This window comes from Salvelinus alpinus, chromosome 5 (assembly GCF_045679555.1).
Source record: "Salvelinus alpinus chromosome 5, SLU_Salpinus.1, whole genome shotgun sequence".
Taxonomy (NCBI): Eukaryota; Metazoa; Chordata; class Actinopteri; order Salmoniformes; family Salmonidae; genus Salvelinus; species Salvelinus alpinus.
Window position 1 is genome coordinate 61,128,490 of NC_092090.1, and position 22,055 is coordinate 61,150,544.

The following is a 22,055-nucleotide window of genomic DNA, read 5'->3' on the forward strand; positions in this document are numbered from 1 at the left end:
TCTCCCATAGTAATGAACATGTCGGGAGTGAGGACGAGACTGACAGACAGGCATCGCTTCTCAGCCTGTCGAAATCATGAATCAGCTTGCGTCATTTTTATGGATACAAAGAAATGTCAATTGAAAAAAGTTTAAATGAAGTGCAGCTAGTTTGCAGTCTTTCCAGCTTCAGTTTGAATTGATTTTGTTAGCTGTGTTGTTGGCTAGCTCCTCTGAACATTTTGTCCTGACGAGTGAGCATACTTTCTATGCCAGGTGAAATCGCGGCTCAATAGCTCATTGTTATGGATGTATCCAAATGTCACTCGAAAACCGCTTATGCAAATGCAGACACTTTGCTGTTATTCTGGCATATTCTGCACCTTTTGACATGACTTTAAGTTAGCTAGCAACCAAGGGATAAGAATATTGCCAGCCGGTATGGCAATGGAAAATTTAGAACGAATGACTGGGTCGTGTCTATAGATACAGAACAAAAAGACTGAACGACCGGGGTGCGTCTCTGGCAACCGAAGCGATGGCACTAATGACCAGCCGGCTTGTGTAGCGACCCTCGATTTGTGTCGGGACTATCTTGTGGAAGGATGAAATAGTGTGAATAAATTAATCAAAAGAACGTTATTTTATTAGTATTTATTTTTACCCCTTTTTCTCCCCTATTTCGTGATATCCAATTGGTAGTTAGTCTTGTCCCATCACTGCAACTCCCGTACGGACTCAGGAAAGGTGAAGGTCGAGAGCCATGCGTCCTCTGAAACACGACCCTGCCAAGCCGCACTGCTTCTTGACACACTGCTCGCTTAACCCGGAACCCAGCCACACCAATTTTTCGGTGCGCATGTGCCCGCACCGCCACAAGGAGTCGCTAGAGTGCGATGGGACAAGGACATCCTGGCTGACCAAACCCTCCCCTAACCCAGATGACGCTGAGCCAATTGTGTGCTGCCTCATGGGTCTCCCGGTCGTGGCCGGCTGCGACACAGCCTGGCATCGAACCTGGGTCTGTAGTAATGCCTTAGATCGCTGCGCCACTCTGTAGTCACAAAATAATGTTTTTAACGAAAATGTCAATCATTAGTTAATATGTTGGTAACCCGTTGTATAAAAGTGATAATGGCTTCAAAGCCGTTGTTTGGAGGATATATTGGCTCGGTTTGCCAAATTCGTCTCGGGCCTAACACCCATTCCAATATATCCTCCAAACACCGGCTTCTCTGGCATTATCCCTTAATTGACTAGGGTGAATACTTATCAAATCAAGGAATATTAGTGTTTTTTATTTTATAATTTTTATTCCACTTTGGCATTGGTGTTTTGTGTAGATCGTTGACAAAAAAAAATACAATTAAATAAATTTTTATCCCAATGGGTGGGTCTGGGCCCACTCGTGCCTATGCCCCTGTAACTACGGCACTGCTTGAAAAATAGCCAGGCCCACCCACTCAGATTGAAAAAAAATCTACAAATGCTCTTTACTTGTTCCAAACAATAAATTATTTGTCTTTTTACCTAAAAATGCAAACACCATTAGATATAATTCATAGCAAGCAGTGCACTGGTTTAGTTAGATTTGATTAAATATAATAACCTGTAATGACATTAACTCTCAAGTGATGGATTGCCAAGAAGAAGTAACTGAAATCCACACCCCCAATAAGCCAACGAATATGACTGCATTGAGGGATATGTCACTGCTTCTATGGCTATATTTAATGTATTTATTTAACCTTTATTTACCAGGTAAGTTGACTGAGGACACATTCTCATTTACAGCAACGACCTGGGGAATAGTTACAGGGGAGAGGAGGAGGGATGAATGAGCCAATTGGAAGCTGGATATGATTGCGGGGGAGCCAGATTGGGGAATTTAGCCAGGACACCGGGGTTAACACCCCTACTCTTACGATAAGTGCCATGGTATCTTTGGTGACCACAGAGAGTCGGGACACCCGTTTAACATCCTACCCGATAAACTGCACCATACACAGGGTATTGTCCCCATCACTTCACTGGGGCGTTAGGATATTCGTTTTTTTTTTACCAGATGAAAGAGTGCCTCTTACTGGCCCTCCAACACCACTTCCAGAAGCATCTGGTGGCCCATCCAGCGACTGACCAGACCCAACCCTGCTTAGCTTCAGAGGCAAGCCAGCAGTGGCCTGCAGGGTGGTATGCACCATGCCACTGCCAATTTCATTTGTTAATTTAGCAAACAAGACAACTGATAATTCAGTGCCTTTATCACAGCCAACACACCTATATTTTAGCTTACATTTGTTTTCAAAATGCTAAATAAATAGCATGAGATTAGCTATAAAACTGCATATTTTCGTCTCTGCCCCATGGCAAAATGTGTAGAATTGCAGGAAATTGGCTTTAAAATGGCAACATTTTCTCTCAGCCTCATGGCAAAATGTGTAAAATAGCATGAGATTAGCTATAAAACTGCAACAACAACAAAAATATTTGTCAAATGGCAAAATGTGTAAAATTGCAGAAAGTGTGCTGCCTTCCCACCCAATCACAAAACATACCCTGCGTGGTGATACTCAGCACGTAACAGCAGTACCAGCTAAAACTAAAAAACAGCTAATCAGTTGCGAGTCACATTAACAATAGAAGTTATTGTTTTCTAATCCATTTTCGGATAAATAATTTTTGTTGCATGTTAGTGATAATTATTTCAGACATCGATAATGTTTCTTTATTTTGTTGCTGTGGTCACCTGCGCCTGTCGCCCTCTTGTGAACACACTTGCCGCTTTGACTAGAGAGACAAATGGTGTACTAGGCGGGGAACTCTGCTCTATTCCGCTGGCTGTCTGAAAGAAAAGCGCTTAAGAGTAACTTACATTTTACTTGGATTTCAGAGTTTATTTAAATAGCTCATATAGCTCTATGTGTAATATATTGGTGATAGGAAGGAATGTCTCAATCTATTCATGTTTAATAGGCATAGTGAGTACTGTAGAGCCATGTCTCTGGAGGCCAACTTGGTTAAGTGAGTGTTTGATCTGCATGGGATTAGTAGCGCCTCCATGACTGTGTACTTAGGCAAGGTGCCTAACCTTATCGCCAGTGGTGATTATGTGTACGTAAGTGATGTGTATGAAGTGTACAGAATCAATTAGCTAATTATCTGGTCGGACACATTCACTCGCCAAGCTCTTAGGTCATACAGTGCCTTCAGAACGTATTCATACCCCTCGACTTATTACACATTTTGTAACTAAATAGTTTAAATTGATTATAATTTAAAAAAAATCTAATTTACACAAGTATTCACACCCCTGAGTCAATACATGATAGAATCACCGTTGGCAGCGATTAGAGCTTGGAGTCATTATGGGTTAGTCTCTAATTAAGAGCGTTGCACACCTCGATGGTACAATATTTGCACATTATTATTAAAAAGATTATTCAAGCTCTGTCAAGTTGGTTGTTGATCACTGCTAGACAGCCATTTTCAAGTCTTGCCATAGATTTTCAAGTAGATTTAAGTCAACACTAACTAGGCCACTCAGAAACATATGTCGTCTTGGTACGCAACTAAAGTGTATATTTGGCCTTGCGTTTTAGGTTATTGTCCTGCTGAAAGTAGTATTTTTTTTCTCCTAGTATCTGTTGGAACCAGGTTTTCCTCTGCTTGTGCTAAGCTCTATTCCGTTTCCTTTTTATCCTAAAAAACAAACCTCTGTAGTCCTTGCCGATGACAAGCATAGCCATAACATGCTTAAAAATAGGAAGTGTGATTCTCAGTGATGTTGGATTTGCCCCAAACATAATGCTTTGTATCCAGGACAAAGTTGATTTCTTTGCCATGATTTTTGCAGTTTTACTTTAGTGCCTTATTGCAAACAGAATGCATGTTTTGGAATATTTTTTATTCTGTACGGGCCTTCTTCTCACTCTCTCATTTGGGTTGTTGATCCATCCTCAGTAGAAAACTATCACAGCCATTAAACTCTAACTGTTTTAAAGTCACCATTGCCCTCATGGTAATATCCTGATCAGTTTTCTTCCTCTCTGGCAACTGAGTTAGGATGGACGCCTGTATCTTTGTATCGACTGGTTGTGTTGATTCACCTTCCAAAGTGTAATTATTAACTTCACCATGCTCCAAGGGATACACATTTATATTTTTACCCACATGCCAATGGGTGCCCTTTGCGAGGCATTGGAAAACCTCCCTGGTCTTTTCCGGCTGCTCGGCTGAGGGACCTTACATATAATTGTTTGTGTGTGCTACAGAGAGGAGGTAGTCATTCACTGTCAAACACTGTTTTTGTCCATGGAACTTATTGTGACTTCTTAAGCAAATGTATACTCCTGAACTTAATTCCACTTTGACATTATCGGGTATTGTGTGTAGGCCAGTGACACAAAATCTCAATTTAATCAATTTTTAATTCCGGTTGTAACACAACAAAATGTTACCGTTTCAAGGGTTGTGAATACTTTCTGAAGACACTTTATATATTCATGAAGCTAGCAGGGTTGAGATGCTGACTAAAAAGCTGCCTTGCATACATTATCATCATTAACTGCATGTGGAGAGAGCAGATGCTATGAAATACATTGCCCACATTAACAACCTGTGCACAGCCCGCAAGCCCATTCAATCCAGTCCTGGGGAGGTTTGAGTTCAATAGATTGGGGAAATGTATTATTTTATTTCCAAATAACTGCCCTTTTGACGAACAAATATGTCTGGAAAGAAATCTGGCGGCCCTCCGCTGAATTTTGAAAACCCTGATGTGGCCCTCGAGCCAAAATGATTTGTCACTTACACTACGAAGGCACGTTGCATACATTATTACTTGTAGCTTGAATGGGAATGAGCATCGGATTCAATGGCAATACATCTTTGCCATTTTACCCCTCTTTCTTACAGGAAATGTAGGATTTGTACATTCACATATTAATTTCCTTTTTTATCCAGGTTAAAAGTGCCCTTGATATCTATCGCTCACTGCTTTGAGAATAGAGGGAGTCCACCAGCTAATTAAACTGGCCTGTACTACATCTCTGTAAGGAAGATTCAGACAACTAGGCTAATGCATCCAACAACAACAACCTACAAAGTGCAGGGGAGGTTTATTTCTTTGTTAATTCACCGTATGACGTGCGCCAACGAGTGCGCATCAGATTTGTTTGCGATTATTTTCCTCCTTCCGGTCCATTCACCAAACGAGCAAAATGTTGTTAAATACAAATAAAATGTGTCATAACTATTAAATAACATGCACAGAATTTGAAATATATGTTCACTCATATATCCCTTTCATACACAGACCCAATTCCCACTATTTTACCATGCCTACTGATATTTATAAAAGTGGTATACCTGCAAGAAAGGGGTTCATACAAATATTTCCTTATGCTTGTGCTTCTGTTGGAACTAGAAGCACAAGCATTCCGCTACACTCGCAATAATATCTACTAACCATGTCTATGTGACTAATAAAATTTGATTTGATATTTTTTATAGGTAACATACCTCATCTTCTGTCTGAAATTGGTAATAGAGAATGCCTTGTGGTGTTAGCTTTGTGGCACAACAGATTCCAAATATCCTAATGTGTTATCTACATTCAACATATCGGCACGGTTTACATTTTTTTTGCTAATATGCTAACTAGCTAACACCACCATTCATTCTCTGTGAAAATGCTAATGCTAACTGACGATGGCTTCTGAGTATTATACTACGTGGAAACAAACATTACATTTTTTTTGGTAATATTTATCCTCAACATAAAATTAACATATCTTTCAAATTCTGTTCACATAATTTAATAGTTTTGACAAATATAATTAATATTTAACAAAGTTTTACTTGTTTGTCAATCGGCCGGAAGGAGGAAAACAATCACGTTCGATCAGGAACTGGATCAAGTGGGTGGGGCGTCAAAAGCTGGATAGATCTTTATTTTAAATTATTGATTGTTGCTAACAGAATTTGATTCCACCCATAACCTCAACCCAAAGTGAGTCTGTCTGCAGTGTGACCGAGGCTTGAAGTGGTACCAATCAATATGCCGGAGTGGCCTACACTACGTCCCTATAGGCCCTGGGGGAAAAATCCAAATTAGTGCACTATAAATGACACAACCTTAGTATCTGGTAGGTGAGTCTCATAGAATGATGTATGATTTGTATCTGATATGGTCAGACCCTTGAGAAGAGCATGTCGGTCTAGAACCTTCCTATTTCTTGATTAGCAAATAGATGCACACAAAATATCCTTGAGTGGGAGCAAAGTGCTGTCTACTGGATAGTGAGAGCTTGTTTTAGGGGGCTTACAGAAGGGCCCAGAGAGGGAGAGAGAGAGGGAGAAATAGACCGACAGCATGAGAGGGAAGAGAGGACAAATTCTGGGAAGGGAGAGGAGAGGGAGGGGATTTGAAAGGGTAAGAGGTGTGTGTTTCTGGGGATGCAAGCAGACTGCTATTCCAGGCGTTAGGAGCGGTAACCCTGTCACTTCACATTACCGTCTGACACAAGCTTCCTCTGTGTGTGTGTGTGTGTGTGTGTGTGTGTGTGTGTGTGTGTGTGTGTGTGTGTGTGTGTGTGTGTGTGTGTGTGTGTGTTGGGGGTGGGGGGTTGGATCAGCCACCATGACACTCCACATCACTGTTAAATTGAGCTCCTCGCGGCAATCTAGGAAGAGTTTGCTGACATATACACACACACCAGTATGGCTCTGTGGCAGTGGTCAGTTTAGTTATTGCACATCTATGGAAAGAAACCCTGTCAAAAGCAGCTCTTACAAGCCCACAGTGGGTCACATGATGAACAACAGGGTTACAGTAGCTGGGATCCATAATGATTAGTAAAGGTTCGTCATTAATCCCATCATCATGTATTTCTCATTTATATGTTAATTCCTAGTGGCTTGAATACTGTCTGGGAGTAGCTATGTTCCATAATGATTAGTAAAGGTTCATCATTAATCCCTTATTCATGTCTTTCTCATTTGCATTTTAGTTCCCTAGTGGCTTGAATTGTAAAAAATATGCAGATTCCCGTATCAATTTCAATTAGATTTATTGATTGCTTTGTTGTACAGCTTTCTACTTTGTCTCGTCGATGTCCTGTCGTTTGCTCCTTTTCTGTGGCGAGATGCAGATTCTCTTGATAGGATTAAGGCTCCGAGGGGTCCGTCCCAATAGGCACCCTATTCCCTATAAATGCACTACTTTTGACCAGAGTCCTATGGGCCCTTGTCAACAGTAGTGCACTATACATAGGGAATAGGGTGCCATTGGGGACTCAACCCCGCTCTACTATACCTTTCTGCGCGGATTAACACTTAGGGCTGAACAGAGTAAAGAGAATGTAAATAATAATTGACATGAAAATAAGATTGTTGGTGATTTAGACAAGTTTGTTACACATAATTGATCAGCGCTAATAATCCAGAAACATAAACACACAGCTGGAGTCTCTACCTCGTGAGGGTTTGTGTTTGCTTCAATCACTGACTGCAAAACTCCGTCACTAATCAGGTAGATGTGGAAAACACACTGGTTTGGAAAACACCAGGGACTCGGGCCTAACGGCTATGTATCGCTCCAGAAGTGATTCGATGTTAGTAATAATGTTAGTTATGCTGCCAATGTAAGTGCAGGGCGTTTTTGAATCATTGAGATGTTATGTTGGAGAATGTATTTGTTATCATGTTAGCCCCGCTCGGTGCTGTAGTTAGGCAGGCTTGCAGGAGTGTGGTGTTTTGCTCGACATAGCAACAGTTATTTAGATTTATTTTACTTTTATTTAAACCAGGAAGGGTTGAGTTTCTCCAAGTGTTCTTGACTAATGTTGGATCGTGGACTGCATGACGGCCTGGTTTGTTCAAGCCCTTGGCTGTTCAAAATGTGCTAGTGAGTCAAATCATTGAGACTCACGATATCACTTGGTTCCTAGCACCGACACGAGACATGGATCTGGGCAGTGGATGTTGATATTCCCTGGGTCTGCTGAGGGGTGGCATCCTCAAGAGCATCCATCCCTTAGTGCCAGGCCAGCCTCTCAGTGCCTGGTGAGATAGGACCTTGCACACTGTAAAGCACACAGAGATTAGGAGTCTGTCTGGCTCATCTGTCCCTCCCTCTAATGTGATGTGTGTTTATCCGTTTCAGAGATGAGCTCAGAGAACCTGAGGACATGCTTCCAGATAGTCAACGCCTACATCTACCTGTCAGCTACTGACTTCCTACAGAACTATGCTGAGGGCCTGTGCAGATCCTTCTGTAATCTACTCAAAGATATCACCAACGAAGGACAAGTCCAAGTTCTGAAGGTAGTGTCTCTGTGTGCCCGCGCTTGCACCCTTTTGTACATTTTCTTTTCACTCTGTTTTACTCTCCATTATCGATGCGCCGGTCGGCTTTAGGAATTTAATCACGGCTTCTCTGAGAATTGTATTTCTGGGAAAACTCCACTTCTAACACGACTACGCTGCTGCCTAGCATGAGCCCCGAAGAGGGAGAGGCGGGGGAGCGAGGAGAGCGCGCTCTATAGTAGTGTTTCCCAAACTCGGTCCCCCCCGGGTGCACGTTTTGGTTTTTGCCGTAGCACTACACAACTGATTCAAATAACCAAAGGTTGATGAGGCGGTTATTTGAATCAGGTGTGTAGTGCTAGGGCAAAAACCAAGACATGCACCCGGGTGGGCAGGACCGAGTTAGGGAAACACTGTTCTAGAGGAAGAAAGAGATTTGTGGTTCTTGTATCCATTCTGTGATCCCTGCATCCCTCTCTTCTCCAATACTATACATTACGGGGCTGGAGGGGAGTGGGTCGAGAGCTTCAAGTTCCTCACTGTCCACATCACTAAGGAATTAACATGGTACACACAACAACACAGTCTTGAACAAGGCACGACAGCGCCTCTTCCCCCTTAGGAGGCTGAAAAGATTTGGCATGGGCACTCAGATCCTCCAAAATAGTTCTACAGCTGCACCATTGAGACTATCTTGACTGGCTGCATCACCGCTTGGTATGGCAACTGCTTGGCATCTGACCGCAAGGTGCTACAGAGGGTAGTGCGTATGGGCCAAGCTCCCTAGCCATCCAAGTTCTCTATATCAGTCGGTGTCAGAGGAAGGCCCTAAAAATTGTCAGAGACTCGAGCCACCCAATTTATAGACTATTCTCTCTGCTACCGCAAGGCAAACGGTACCGGAGCACCAAGTCTGGAACCAACAGGACCGTGAACAGCTTCTTCCCCCAAGCCATAAGACTGCTGAATAGGTAACCAATAGCTACCGGGACAATCTGCATCGACTCTTTTGATTTTTCACAGACTCTGCTGCTGCTGTTTATTGTCTTGTTGCCTAGTCACTTTATCCCTGCCTATATGTACATATCAACTTCAATTGCCTCGTACCCCTCCACATAGACTCGGTACTGGTAGCCCGTGTATATAGCCAAGTTATCGTTACTCATTGTGTATTTATACCTCATGTTATACTTTTTTCAATTTTTCTCTCTGCATTGTAGGGAAGGGCCCGTAAGTAAGCACTTTACTGTTAGTCTACACCTGTTGTTTACAAAGCATGTGAAAAATTACATTTGCTTTGATTTGGGGGCAGTATGAGCCAAGAGTAGTGTACTGCACCAGTAACTGTGCAAGGTTTTGTGGCTCTATCAGCAGTGAGAGTTAACTAATTCACACTAAAAACAACAAGCACAGTGTTACTTGAACAAAGCAACTGCCAAAGTATAAGGTCACTCTAATTGTACTGCCCAGTAGGATGCAAAGGTTGTTTCGCTCTGGGCACAGCCTGTCCATAAAACTAATAGTTCAAATGAACATTGTACAGTAATGGGAGACCAATGCTGGTTTAATCTAGCTGTGGATGAGGACTATGTTTGATTTCCTCTTGATATCTCGGTGGGCCAAAGACTAAATAAGACAACATATTTTACAAAGAAACAAACAAATGAGCTCTATCTACATATTTTCCCTCCCTCCCCCCCAGCCTGTGCGTACAGTATGTCCATCAGTGTAACAGGGCAGTGAGGGGAAAAACCTCTCCCTGTACCAGGAGTCAGCCTTCTGCTGTTAACATTTTATTTGATAAAATCAAAGAGGGAATAACAAGGCTGTGTGCTCTTTTAATACTGCATTGTATGGTTCACCCTGATAGCTAACTCCCTCCCTACTCATCTCCGCTTTCTCGCTCTTCTCCTTTCCTTTGTTTCCGTCCTTTTCCTCTCCATCTTTGCTTCCATCCATCCATTTTAGAATTTAATGGTGCCAAACATATGGAAACCATGATTTGATTCCATTTATTCCAATCTGTTCCAGTCATTACCATGAGCCCGTCCTCCGCTTTAAAATCCCACCAGATGCCACTGGTCTCATTGTATACTGAACAAAAATGTAAATGCAACATGCAACAATTTCAAAGATTTTACTGAGTTACAGTTCATATAAGGAAATCAGTTAATTGAAATAAATTAATTTGGCCCTAATCTGGGGATTTCACATGACTGGGCAGGGGCGCAGCCATGGGTAGGCCTGGGCGGGCATAGGCCCACCCATTTGGCAGCCAGGCCCAGCCAATCAGAATTAGATTTTCCCCCACAGAAGAACTTCATAGACAGAAATAATGTGCAGCACCCACCCAGATGATCCCGCAGGTGAAGAAGCTGGATGTGAGGGTCCTGGGCTGGCGTGGTTACACATGGTCTGCGGTTGTGAGGCCGGTTGGACGTACTGTCAAATTCTCTAAAACAACGTTGGAAGCGGCTTGTGGTAGAGAAATGAACATTGAATTCTCTGGCGGAGATTCCTGCAGTCAGCATGCCAATTGCATGCTCCCTTAAAACTTTAGACATCTGTAGCATTGTGTTGTGACAAAACTGCACATTTTAAAGTGGCATTTTATTGGCCGCAGCACAAGGTGCACCTGTGTAATGATCGTGCTGTTCAATCAGCTTCTTGATATGCCACACCTGTCAAGTGGATGGATTATTTTGGCAATGAAAAATGCTCACTAACAGGAATGTAAACAAATTTGTGCACAAAATGTGAGCGAAATAAGCTTTTTGTGCGTATGGAACATTTCTGGACTCTTAGCTCATGAAACATTGGACCAACACTTTACATGTTGTGTTTATATTTTTGTTCAGTATATACTTGGTGATCTGGTTTCTAAAGTGATTGTTGTGGTGTTCATAGCTGCATTGGCTTGTTCAGTGGGTTTGGGAGGCTGACGGGAACTTAATGAGAGGGGTGGACTAGAGGGAAGAAGAGAGAGTAGGAGAAGGATTAAGGGTGAGATGAGGTGGAGATGTGTACAGACTTTGGTCAGCACTGTCGATTTGGGAGTCGCCCCTCGGAGCAACGGGAGAGTAAGAGGGAAGGAGGGAGTGAGAGGAGGAGAAGGGTGGTGTGTGGTGGGCTCTGAAGGACAGAGTTGTGCGTGTCTGTGTTTTTTCTGTGGGGACAGTGTCAGCCACTTGCCTCCCTGTTGAAGAGGATGACTGAGGAGGAAAAGCAGCTCAAGTCTGCGATGCCAGTGTGAGAGACAGAGAGAGAGGCTGAGGCCAGGCACCGTGCTGCTGTGTCCCGCTGGCCCCTGAGAGAGAAGGAGAAGGCAATAGAAAGAGATGGGGAGAGGAAGTGAAAGAGAGGGAACAGAGAAGTGGGGGAGACAGAAAGAGTAAAAGAGAGAAAGTCGGGGAGATGGAGAGAGTAAGAAAGAAATGCATGAGTCTCGGTGTCAGATTACAGCCACCTGTTTGACTCCACTGCCATCTTGGATCTAGAGTGTGGAACCAGACAATCCTTGTATTCAGAAGAAGGCCCACATCTCTCTTACCTCAGTTTGTTGCCTCAGTGGCCATTTGGCAATAGAGAGTGTCCAGTTCATTTTTTTAATTGAGCGTGTGGAATAGTTCTAGATTAAAAATGTTTTAAAATATATGGTACTATTCTGTGAAAGCTTCTCTCCCTCCCATCCTCTTTCCCGCTCTCCCTCCATTCCCCATATAATCTTCATCAAGCACTATAACAAGCCATTACACAGAGTGTACAAAACAACTGCTCTTTCCATGACATACTGACCATGTGATTCCAGGTGAAAGCTATAATCCCTTATTGATGTCACTTGTTAAATCCACTTCAATTAGTGTAGTTGATTAAAGAAGGATTCTTAAGCCTTGAGACAATTGTGACATGGATTGTGTATGTGTGCCATGGGCAAGACAAAAGATTTAAGTGCCTTTTGAACGGGGTATGGTAGTCAGTGCGGTTTGTGTCAAGAACTGCAACACTGCTGGGTTTTTTATGCTCAACAGTTTCCCGTTTGTATCAAGAATGGTCCACCACTGTGGAACGCATTGGAGTCAACATGAGCCAGCATCCCTGTGGAACGCTTTCGACACCTTGTAGAGTCCATGACCCGACAAATTGAGGTTGTTCTGAGGGCAAAAGGTGGTGCAACTCAATATTAGGAAGGTGTTCGTAATGTTTTGTACACTCAGGGTATATTTACCTTGAAGAGCTGTGATGTCTGGGTGTCTCAGTGGGAAATGCAAAAAAAACACTTCCAATTTTCACATGCATATTAATACATGTGTGAAATAAGGCAAATATAAGCACCTACCAAATTATTATTACACATATACACACCAGTGGAGTCTCCTCAGAGAAGGATGGTGAGGACCAAAATAGTGAAACATATAGTGAATATATTCACGTCACGAAATAATTTATTAAAACACACTGTTTTTGCAATGAAAGTCTACAGTACCCTCAACAGCACTCTGTTAGGTAGCACCATGGTGTAGCCGGAGGACAGCTAGTTTCCATCCTCCACTTGGTACAAAACCATGGTTCTCACCCCTTTCCATAGACTTACACATTGACAACTTCTGGAGGACATCCTCCAACCTATCAGAGCTCTTGCAGCCTGAACTGACATGTTGTCTACCCAATCAAAGGATCAGAATGAGTATAGTACTCAAAGCTAAAGCTAGCTAGCATTGCAGTGCATAAAATATGGTGAGTAGTTGACTCAAAGACAATAGTTGAACAGAGAGAGCAAGAGAGAGAGCGAACTAGCTAGAGCTAGCTAGTTAAAAAAAAAAAACTTCACTTCCTTAGCTAGCGAATGCAGCTAGCTAGTTAGGCTATTCAAACACCCAGCTTAAATAGAGACAGATGTTATGTTAGCTAGCTGGCTATGGCTATCCAACACTGGAACTTTTCCAAGTCAAGTTTAGCTTTTGGTTTTATTCAGGTATAACTGGTCATCTGCTTGCATGCTCACTGTACTGCATGATTGTAGCGGGTTTACTAATGCATTAGTTCTAGTAGCGATGTTGACTAAGACGTTAGCTAATATGGTGACAACGATGTAGGCTGTGTGTAGCGGTTAGCGGGTATGTTATAAAGGTTTGGCTTGGAAAGTGTTTTTTGCCTGGTCACAGACAGCTGATGTGTTGTGCACTGAATTCCACAAGCGAAGGGAAAAGGTGAAAGGAGGAGAGTACGTCGATGCGAGAAGGAATTAATGAGAAAAGTGATCATGCTGTTTGTATGTGGCTGCTATGAAAGGGAACTGTGTTTGCGTGTGATCAGGGGTGTATTCATTATGCCGATTATGTTGAATAACGTTTCTTAAACGGATAAATATACCTGAATTGGTCCAATAGAAACTCTCTTTTGCAAATGTTGGACTAATGATTACATCCTAGATCAGCTAGCTGCAGGCAAGAGTGTACAAGGCGTTATTGAATGTGTCACTGTCTTTCAACTTGATTACTCATCTTTCTCTCGTCCTCTGTACGTGGTAAACTTTCATTCATAGGCTAGATTATAGCAGCCTTATGATGGGTTTCGGAAAAATGTGTAGTAACTTGTAGTAATCATGTAGTAACTTAAAACTATCGATGTTACATTAAGCTGAGTGAATGGAATATGAGTGACAGTCATCCAATGTTCTGTCAGAAATAAGGCCATGCTAATATATATTTTTAAATTATCTTAAACGGCACCGACCGCCACTGACACACCATTTCTGAGGAAGGGTAGGGTGGCTACAGGAAGTGACTCTTAGTGACGCTAATTAACTTGTTACTCCTCCAGTGCGGTTGTCGATAGCAACAGAGCAGAGGTGATGCCACTCGCTGCTAATTGACACACAAATTGATGAACAGAGACGCTGCTGTGTTTTTCTCAGCTAATGAGGGGAACTGAGGCAACTGATTGAGGTCAGAGATGTATATTTATAAATATGTCTAAATATATGGCTCTGGTCGAAGTGTTTTTTCTTTCTCATCCTGTTGTTAGTTGTTGTTGGTGCTGTTTTTGCCTCTAGATCATTCTATAGGTTAGCTAGTTGATCCTGTCGTGCTGTTAACGTTCTACTGACGTCACGTCTACGGAGCACGTCTACTACAGGAACTGAGTTGATATGCAGCATGTCTGTATTGTACCAAAAGTTTTACATTCAGTGACTTGTTGGTGAAGTCATCGTTTAAAAGATCAGTTTGTTGACAGTGGTCTCGATAATAGCGTTTACTGTAGCCTCGGTAAAAGCTTTTAATATGATGTTACTCCTAAAAAGTTGATAGCCGAGACGTTATTTAGAGACCAGAAAGGGTCGACAAACATGATTCTAGATATTTATCCATATTGGAATATAATGTAGAAACACTCTACGTTCTTCTTAGTGAAGGGACATCCATCTTGCCTGCTTATCTTCCACTTTCCATGGGTTTGGAGTTGAATATTATGTCTATTAATGTATGTTTAATAATGTTTCGCCTTTCTATGCTTTTTAGTAATAGACTTGACCTTTACCATTCCAATATACAGGAGCCTATCATTTCTTTAGAGGTCTTGCTCACCCTCCAAAGTGCTGCATACATACGTGCAATTCGTTAACTTGGAAAAGCTCTTAGCCGCTCAGCCGTTACCACGTTGACAACCTACATCGTCATTCATTTACCTCAAATCAAAAAAGTCAGCTTGCTAACTGTCATTTCTCTCCAACTTCAAACGCAATGAGGGAACTTTAAAAGACTGCATGGACTATTTTTTCCATTATGATTTTGATATGCCTCCCTCGTTTGTGTGTCTGGCATGTTTTGTTCTGACAACATGAAAAAAACGCTGTTATTGTTATTGAAGTTAAGCTCCCCTGGAAAATACTAGGAAAGAGCATTATTACGCTGGGGATGCAGGATCCATATTGGAATTCCATTACCTGGTTGTGTGTGAATTTGTGTTGTGTGTTTGTGTCATCTCTCGTGGAAAGATTCTGCGTGTAAACCGAAATAATTTGTCGGGACTGAATTGGTGATGGGGGAAAAGTCTATAGTTAAATATCTCAATATTATTTTGGCTGATATTATATTGATTATTGACACTTTTGTTTTTTGTTTTTTCTTATTCTAGGTAGCGTTAGCTAGCGCTAGTCAGTTGTCCCTGACCAAAACGCCGGTATTTTTAATCCTATAGTTTATTTTACATTTTATTTTAAAATAGTGAGCCAACATGTTTTCAGCACTTTTATTTCCATGACTGAGAAACTAATTTTCTCATCTCTCTGCACCAGATATACACCGATTGTACAAAACATTAGGAACACCTTTATTAATATTGAGTTGCACCACCTTTTGCCTCCATAACAGACTCAATTCGTCTGGGCATGGACTCTACAAGGTGTCAAGCGTTCCACAGGGATGCTGGCCCGTATTGACTCCAATGCTTCCCAGTTGTGTTAAGTTGACTGGATGTCTTTTGGGTGGTGGACCATTCTTGATACACTTGGGAAACTGTTGTGTGAAAAACCCAGCAGCGCTACAGTTCTTGACACTCAAACCGGTGCATCCACTGCCATACCACGTTCAGAGGCACTTCAATCTTGTCTTGTCCACTCAATGGCACACACACACACACACACAATGGCATACATGCACAATCCATGTCTCAAGACTTAAAAATCATTATTTAACCTGTCTCCTCCCCTACACTGATTTGAAGTGGATTTAACAAGTGACATCAATAAGGAATCATAGCTTTCACCTGGATTCACCTGGTTAGTATAAAAGGAAAGAGCAAGTGTTCATAATGGAACCAACACTTTACATGTTGAGTTAAAATTTTTGTTCAGTGTATATGTATGTATGTATATACACTGAACAATAATATAAACACAACATGTAAAGTCTTGGTCCCATGTTTCATGAGCTGAAATAAAAAATCCCAGAAATGTTCCATAAACACAAAAAGCATATTTCTCTAAAATGTTGGGCACAAATCTGTTTACATCCTGTGAGTGAGCATTTCTCCTTTGCCAAGATAATCCATCCCCCTGACAGGTGTGGCATATCAAAAAGCTGATTATCCTCTTCTGGATAGGACCCTCCATCTCAATTTCAGCCAAAAATGACATACCCAAATCTAACTACCTGTAGCTCAGGACCTGAAGCAAGAATATGCATATTATTGATACTATTTGAAAAGAAACACTTTGAAGTTTGTGTAGATGTGAAATTAATGTAGGTGAATATAACACAATAGATCTGGTAATAGATCAAACAAACAAAAAAGTGTTTTCTACATTTGAAATGCAAAAGACATTGACATAGGACATTGACAGGAAGCTGGGGATAATTTAGATGTTGTTCACAACAGGGCAACATGAGAGAGTGAGAGCTACATAATATTTAGTACGAAGTGTCCCTCACGAGTTTCCCCAAATATACCCAAGTGGCCGACTCAGTCAATTGATACATTTTCAAGTACATAACTACAGAGAACATAAAATGCTATGGTAATCAAAATGTACGTTTACACACCCAGGAATGTCATAAATAATGAATCATTAGCTTCCCTACATAAAAGGTACTAACATGAGATGTAACGAGAACACTGATCCAATGCCTCCCAACACACAACTGCAAAGAATACAACGATGCCTCCCCGCTGTACTCTTTTGGCCCTGAGGCACATTCAGGTCTGCAGTTATGTATTTTGGCAGGTGAACACCACTGGTGGCAGGAGTAGAGGGGACAGAAGGCGCTGCAGTGGACTTTGTGCCGTAGTCGGCAAGCTCCTGGATGAGCAGCTCTCTGAAGGCTAGCTGTGTCATGGGGGTCTGTCCACAGCTCTTAGCCATTTCCTTCTGGAGGATGAATGCATTCACCACAGCAATGTCGATGAAGTGATAGAACAATGTCTTGTACCATTTCATTGTCTTGTGGAGAAAATTGTAGTAGCCTATCAGCGCGTCTGACATATCCACACCTCCCATGCTCTTGTTGTAATCCTTTACATCATCTGGAATGGGGCCATTTTTCTTGGTCCATGCCCCATTAGCGTCCTCACATGCCTACAATTGTGTGTGTGTGTGTGTGTGTGTGTGTGTGTGTGTGTGTGTGTGTGTGTGTGTGTGTGTGTGTGTGTGTGTGTGTGTGTGTTCTGTGTGTGTGTGTGTGTGTGTATATTCTACAATGTAGAATGTATGTGTGTATATATATATATATATATATATATATATATATATATTCTACAATGTAGAATATGTGTATATATATATATTCAACAATGTAGAATGTGTGTGTGTGTATATATATATATATATGTATATATATATATATATATATATATATATATATTCAACAATGTAGAATATATGTATATACAGTGGGGCAAAAAAGTATTTAGTCAGCCACCAATTGTGCAAGTTCTCCCACTTAAAAAGATGAGAGAGGCCTGTAATTTTCATCATAGGTACACTTCAACTATGACAGACAAAATGAGGGGGAAAAATCCAGAAAATCACATTGTATGATTTTTAATGAATTTATTTACAAATTATGGTGGAAAATAAGTATTTGGTCACCTACAAAGAAGCAAGATTTCTGGCTCTCACAGACCTGTAACTTCTTCTTTAAGAGGCTCCTCTGTCCTCCACTCGTTACCTGTATTAATGGCACCTGTTTGAACTTGTTATCAGTATAAAAGACACCTGTCCACAACCTCAAACAGTCACACTCCAAACTCCACTATGGCCAAGACCAAAGAGCTGTCAAAGGACACCAGAAACAAAATTGTAGACTTGCACCAGGCTGGGAAGACTGAATCTGCAATAGGTAAGCAGCTTGGTTTGAAGAAATCAACTGTGGGAGCAATTATTAGGAAATGGAAGACATACAAGACCACTGATAATCTCCCTCGATCTGGGGCTCCACGCAAGATCTCACCCCGTGGGGTCAAAATGATCACAAGAACGGTGAGCAAAAATCCCAGAACCACACGGCGGGACCTAGTGAATGACCTGCAGAGAGCTGGGACCAAAGTAACAAAGCCTACCATCAGTAACACACTACGCCGCCAGGGACTCAAATCCTGCAGTGCCAGACGTGTCCCCCTGCTTAAGCCAGTACATGTCCAGGCCCGTCTGAAGTTTGCTAGAGCGCATTTGGATGATCCAGAAGAAGATTGGGAGAATGTCATATGGTCAGATGAAACCAAAATAGAACTTTTTGGTAAAAACTCAACTCGTTGTGTTTGGAGGACAAAGAATGCTGAGTTGCATCCAAAGAACACCATATCTACTGTGAAGCATGGGGGTGGAAACATCATGCTTTGGGGCTGTTTTTCTGCAAAGGGACCAGGACGACTGGTCCGTGTAAAGGAAGGAATGAATGGGGCCATGTATCGTGAGATTTTGAGTGAAAACCTCCTTCCATCAGCAAGGGCCCTACACCCAAACAAGGGCACTGCGTTCATCCACCTCTGGCCTGCTCGCCTCCCTACCTCTGAGGAAGTACAGCTCCCGCTCAGCCCAGTCAAAACTGTTCGCTGCTCTGATCAGGCCCTACACCCAAACAAGGGCACTGCGTTCATCCACCTCTGGCCTGCTCGCCTCCCTACCTCTGAGGAAGTACAGCTCCCGCTCAGCCCAGTCAAAACTGTTCGCTGCTCTGGCACCCCAATGGTGGAACAAACGCCCCCACGACGCCAGGTCAGCGGAGTCAATCACCACCTTCCGGAAACACCTGAAACACCACCTCTTTAAGGAATACCTAGGATAGGATAAAGTAATCCTTCTAACCCCCCCCCCCTTAAAAGAGTTAGATGCACTATTGTAAAGTGGTTGTTCCACTGGATATCATAAGGTGAATGCACCAACTTGTAAGTCGCTCTGGATAAGAGCGTCTGCTAAATGACTTAAATGTAATGTAAATGTAAGGGCATTGGAGATGAAACGTGGCTGGGTCTTTCAGCATGACAATGATCCCAAACACACCGCCCGGGCAACGAAGGAGTGGCTTCGTAAGAAGCATTTCAAGGTCCTGGAGTGGCCTAGCCAGTCTCCAGATCTCAACCCCATAGAACATCTTTGGAGGGAGTTGAAAGTCTGTGTTGCCCAGCAACAGCCCCAAAACATCACTGCTCTAGAGGAGATCTGCATGGAGGAATGGGCCAAAATACCAGCAACAGTGTGTGAAAACCTTGTGAAGACTTACAGAAAACGTTTGACCTCTGTCATTGCCAACAAAGGGTATATAACAAAGTATTGAGAAACTTTTGTTATTGACCAAATACTTATTTTCCACCATAATTTGCAAATAAATTCATAAAAAATCCTACAATGTGATTTTCTGGATTGTTTTTTCTCATTTTGTCTGTCATAGTTGAAGTGTACCTATGATGAAAATTACCCTGTGATTTAGATTTTTTTTTTGATTTATTTAGAATTTTCTGTAGATTAGTAAAAATGTATAAAAATCTGTTTTCATTTTGTCATTATTGGGTATTATATGTAGATTGCTGACCTTTTTTATTTTTATTTTATTTTAGAATAAGGCTGTAATGTAACAATGTGGAGAAAGTCAAGGTGTCTGAATAGTTTCCCGAAGAACCTATTTCTTGAGGTTGTTTGGCAAGTAAAATGACTTTAAGGTGAATGACTGTCAATGCAATTACATGCTTAGTTCACCACTGAAGGAGAGGACACAGTTGTCACAAAAGATCAGAGGTATTTTCGGGAAGGTAGAAAGAAAGTAATTTGAGCAAAACATTTCAGTGAATCGATGATTCGTAACTTTTCAATAGATTTTTCTGACCGATGCATCTTAAACATTTGAACGGGGGACCGATGTGTGTTGCTGAATCATCCCTATTAAAGAACTTAGCTCCCATTTGAGGACAGAAGCAGAACAACAGAGTGATGAAGACTCAGCTCAGAGAATGCTTTCACCCTCTCTGTTCTCACTAGCCTCGGTTTTATTCACTAGTGCACACCGTAGCAGAATGTTTTGCAATAGAAAAGAAAAACAGACGTTTATTAGATACATTCAGGTAGGCCCTTCCCTGTTCTGGCCGTTTGCCCTAGTGGGACCACCCTGACGGTGTGAATGCTCCCATTCGGTTTCACTTGGAACAGAACGGTGAGCTAGCAATCTGGATGGTTTCTCCACCCATCCACTGTTGATTGCATCACCAATCACCCCACCCCCCCTCAAAAAAAAGGTGTGTAACACAATTTTTACGTAATTGTATGATGCAATGAACCACTTTACAAGATCAAATGCATATTTTTTGCCATAGAGAATCAGACAAAAATGTAGGCTACACTCTGCAACATTGGCATATTCAAGCCTATCTCAATATACAACACTTCCCCTTTAAGGCTCTCGTGCAGGAATGGTTGGTCACCCTTTGTAGCCTATAAAATATTGTAACATTACAACCAAATACTTTTTATGTCTATATAAAATAATTCCTTCCAGGGCACAAAATTAATGGTGTCCTGTCATTCCTTGGACACTAGAACAATGTTCAAAATAGATTCTGGGACAGATCCTAAATTCATACAACCACTGCACATTACAAAATGTAAAAAAGCAATGAGGCTGATGCAACAGATCTGACTGTTTAACTTAATGTTGATAACTTTTTAGTTCTTATGAATAACTGACGAATTTACGAACACTCAACACCTGTTGAATATGGCCGGTGTCAGTAAACGTTAGCAAAAAAACTTAATTAAATTGTTGCCAGCAGCGCAGTTGCAGAACCAACGCTCTGAATACCACAAAAAAACTGCCTAACCAGTGCTGCTAAGGCAAATAAAATGGTCAGAGTGAGCGGTTCCCTCATTTGTGTCTGGCTAGCAAGCTAGCCAACGTTAGCCAGTTTGCTTGAATGCTGCTGTTGGGTTGATCCGAGCGTTCTGACCTTACTACTCCGCCAGAGCGTCCAGTATGCGCTCCGAGAGCGAAACTCTCTGAATTTACAAATGGACAATCTGACAACGAGTTTACGAAAGCCCAGAGTGCACTCTAAGCACAATCTGGCACTACAGATTGAATTTATGACACACCCATAGTATAAACCAGCTTTTAGTCTTAGTTTTTTTAGTACATGGCCTCACGTGAATACGAATCGAGCCGGTCGGTCACATATTATAAGTGCAACAATGCAGGCTACGTGCGAAGGTTCCAAAAGGAAATGACCGGGAATACACCATTCTCAAAAGTGCACATGAGCGGTTTCCTGTGACAGTGATGAAAAATATCTGTTAGAAACTAAGAAAGAGAGGGAGATCTAAAGATGCATCATCTAGCATGGGTTACTTGTATGACTAGAATTATGCCTTTGGCTGCTGGGCAATAAAATTATGTTGATTTGAAAACCAATAGAATATGAGAAGGATGTTGGTTTCAATGGCATATAAAGTGTTTATAAAATAATTTCCTCAACATTTCCGCTGTTGTATTTTGGGTTAAGTTACTTTGAAACGAGGTAAGACATGCTTCATCAAATTACATAAGTCCAGGTTTTAAACAATTAAGTTTATGGTTAAATAGTGTCAGAATGTTGACCGCCGCAGCTAAGGTTCAATGTGGGTGATATGCTGTGCGCACTCTCGGGTGACCATTTGATCTGAACTAACCGTGGCTCGAGTATGTCGACAGAATCAAGCCTTTAGACATTGTTAATTATCCTTCATTATATTTATCAAACATGACTGGCGTTTAGCCCATATTTATGTAATTTAAGTTTCATTAAAGTTT

The 22,055-nt window shown here is 41.7% G+C and overlaps 1 protein-coding gene across 1 annotated transcript in view; it reads left to right on the forward strand.

Annotated features, from left to right (window-relative positions):
• Nucleotides 1-22,055, forward strand: part of ipo11 (importin 11) — a 237,265-nt gene that overhangs the window by 129,693 nt on the left and 85,517 nt on the right. Inside the window, exon 23 of the mRNA XM_071402543.1 lies at nucleotides 8,144-8,304. Within this exon, the coding sequence (XP_071258644.1) occupies nucleotides 8,144-8,304 (161 nt within the window). The remainder of the gene's footprint in view (nucleotides 1-8,143; nucleotides 8,305-22,055) is intronic.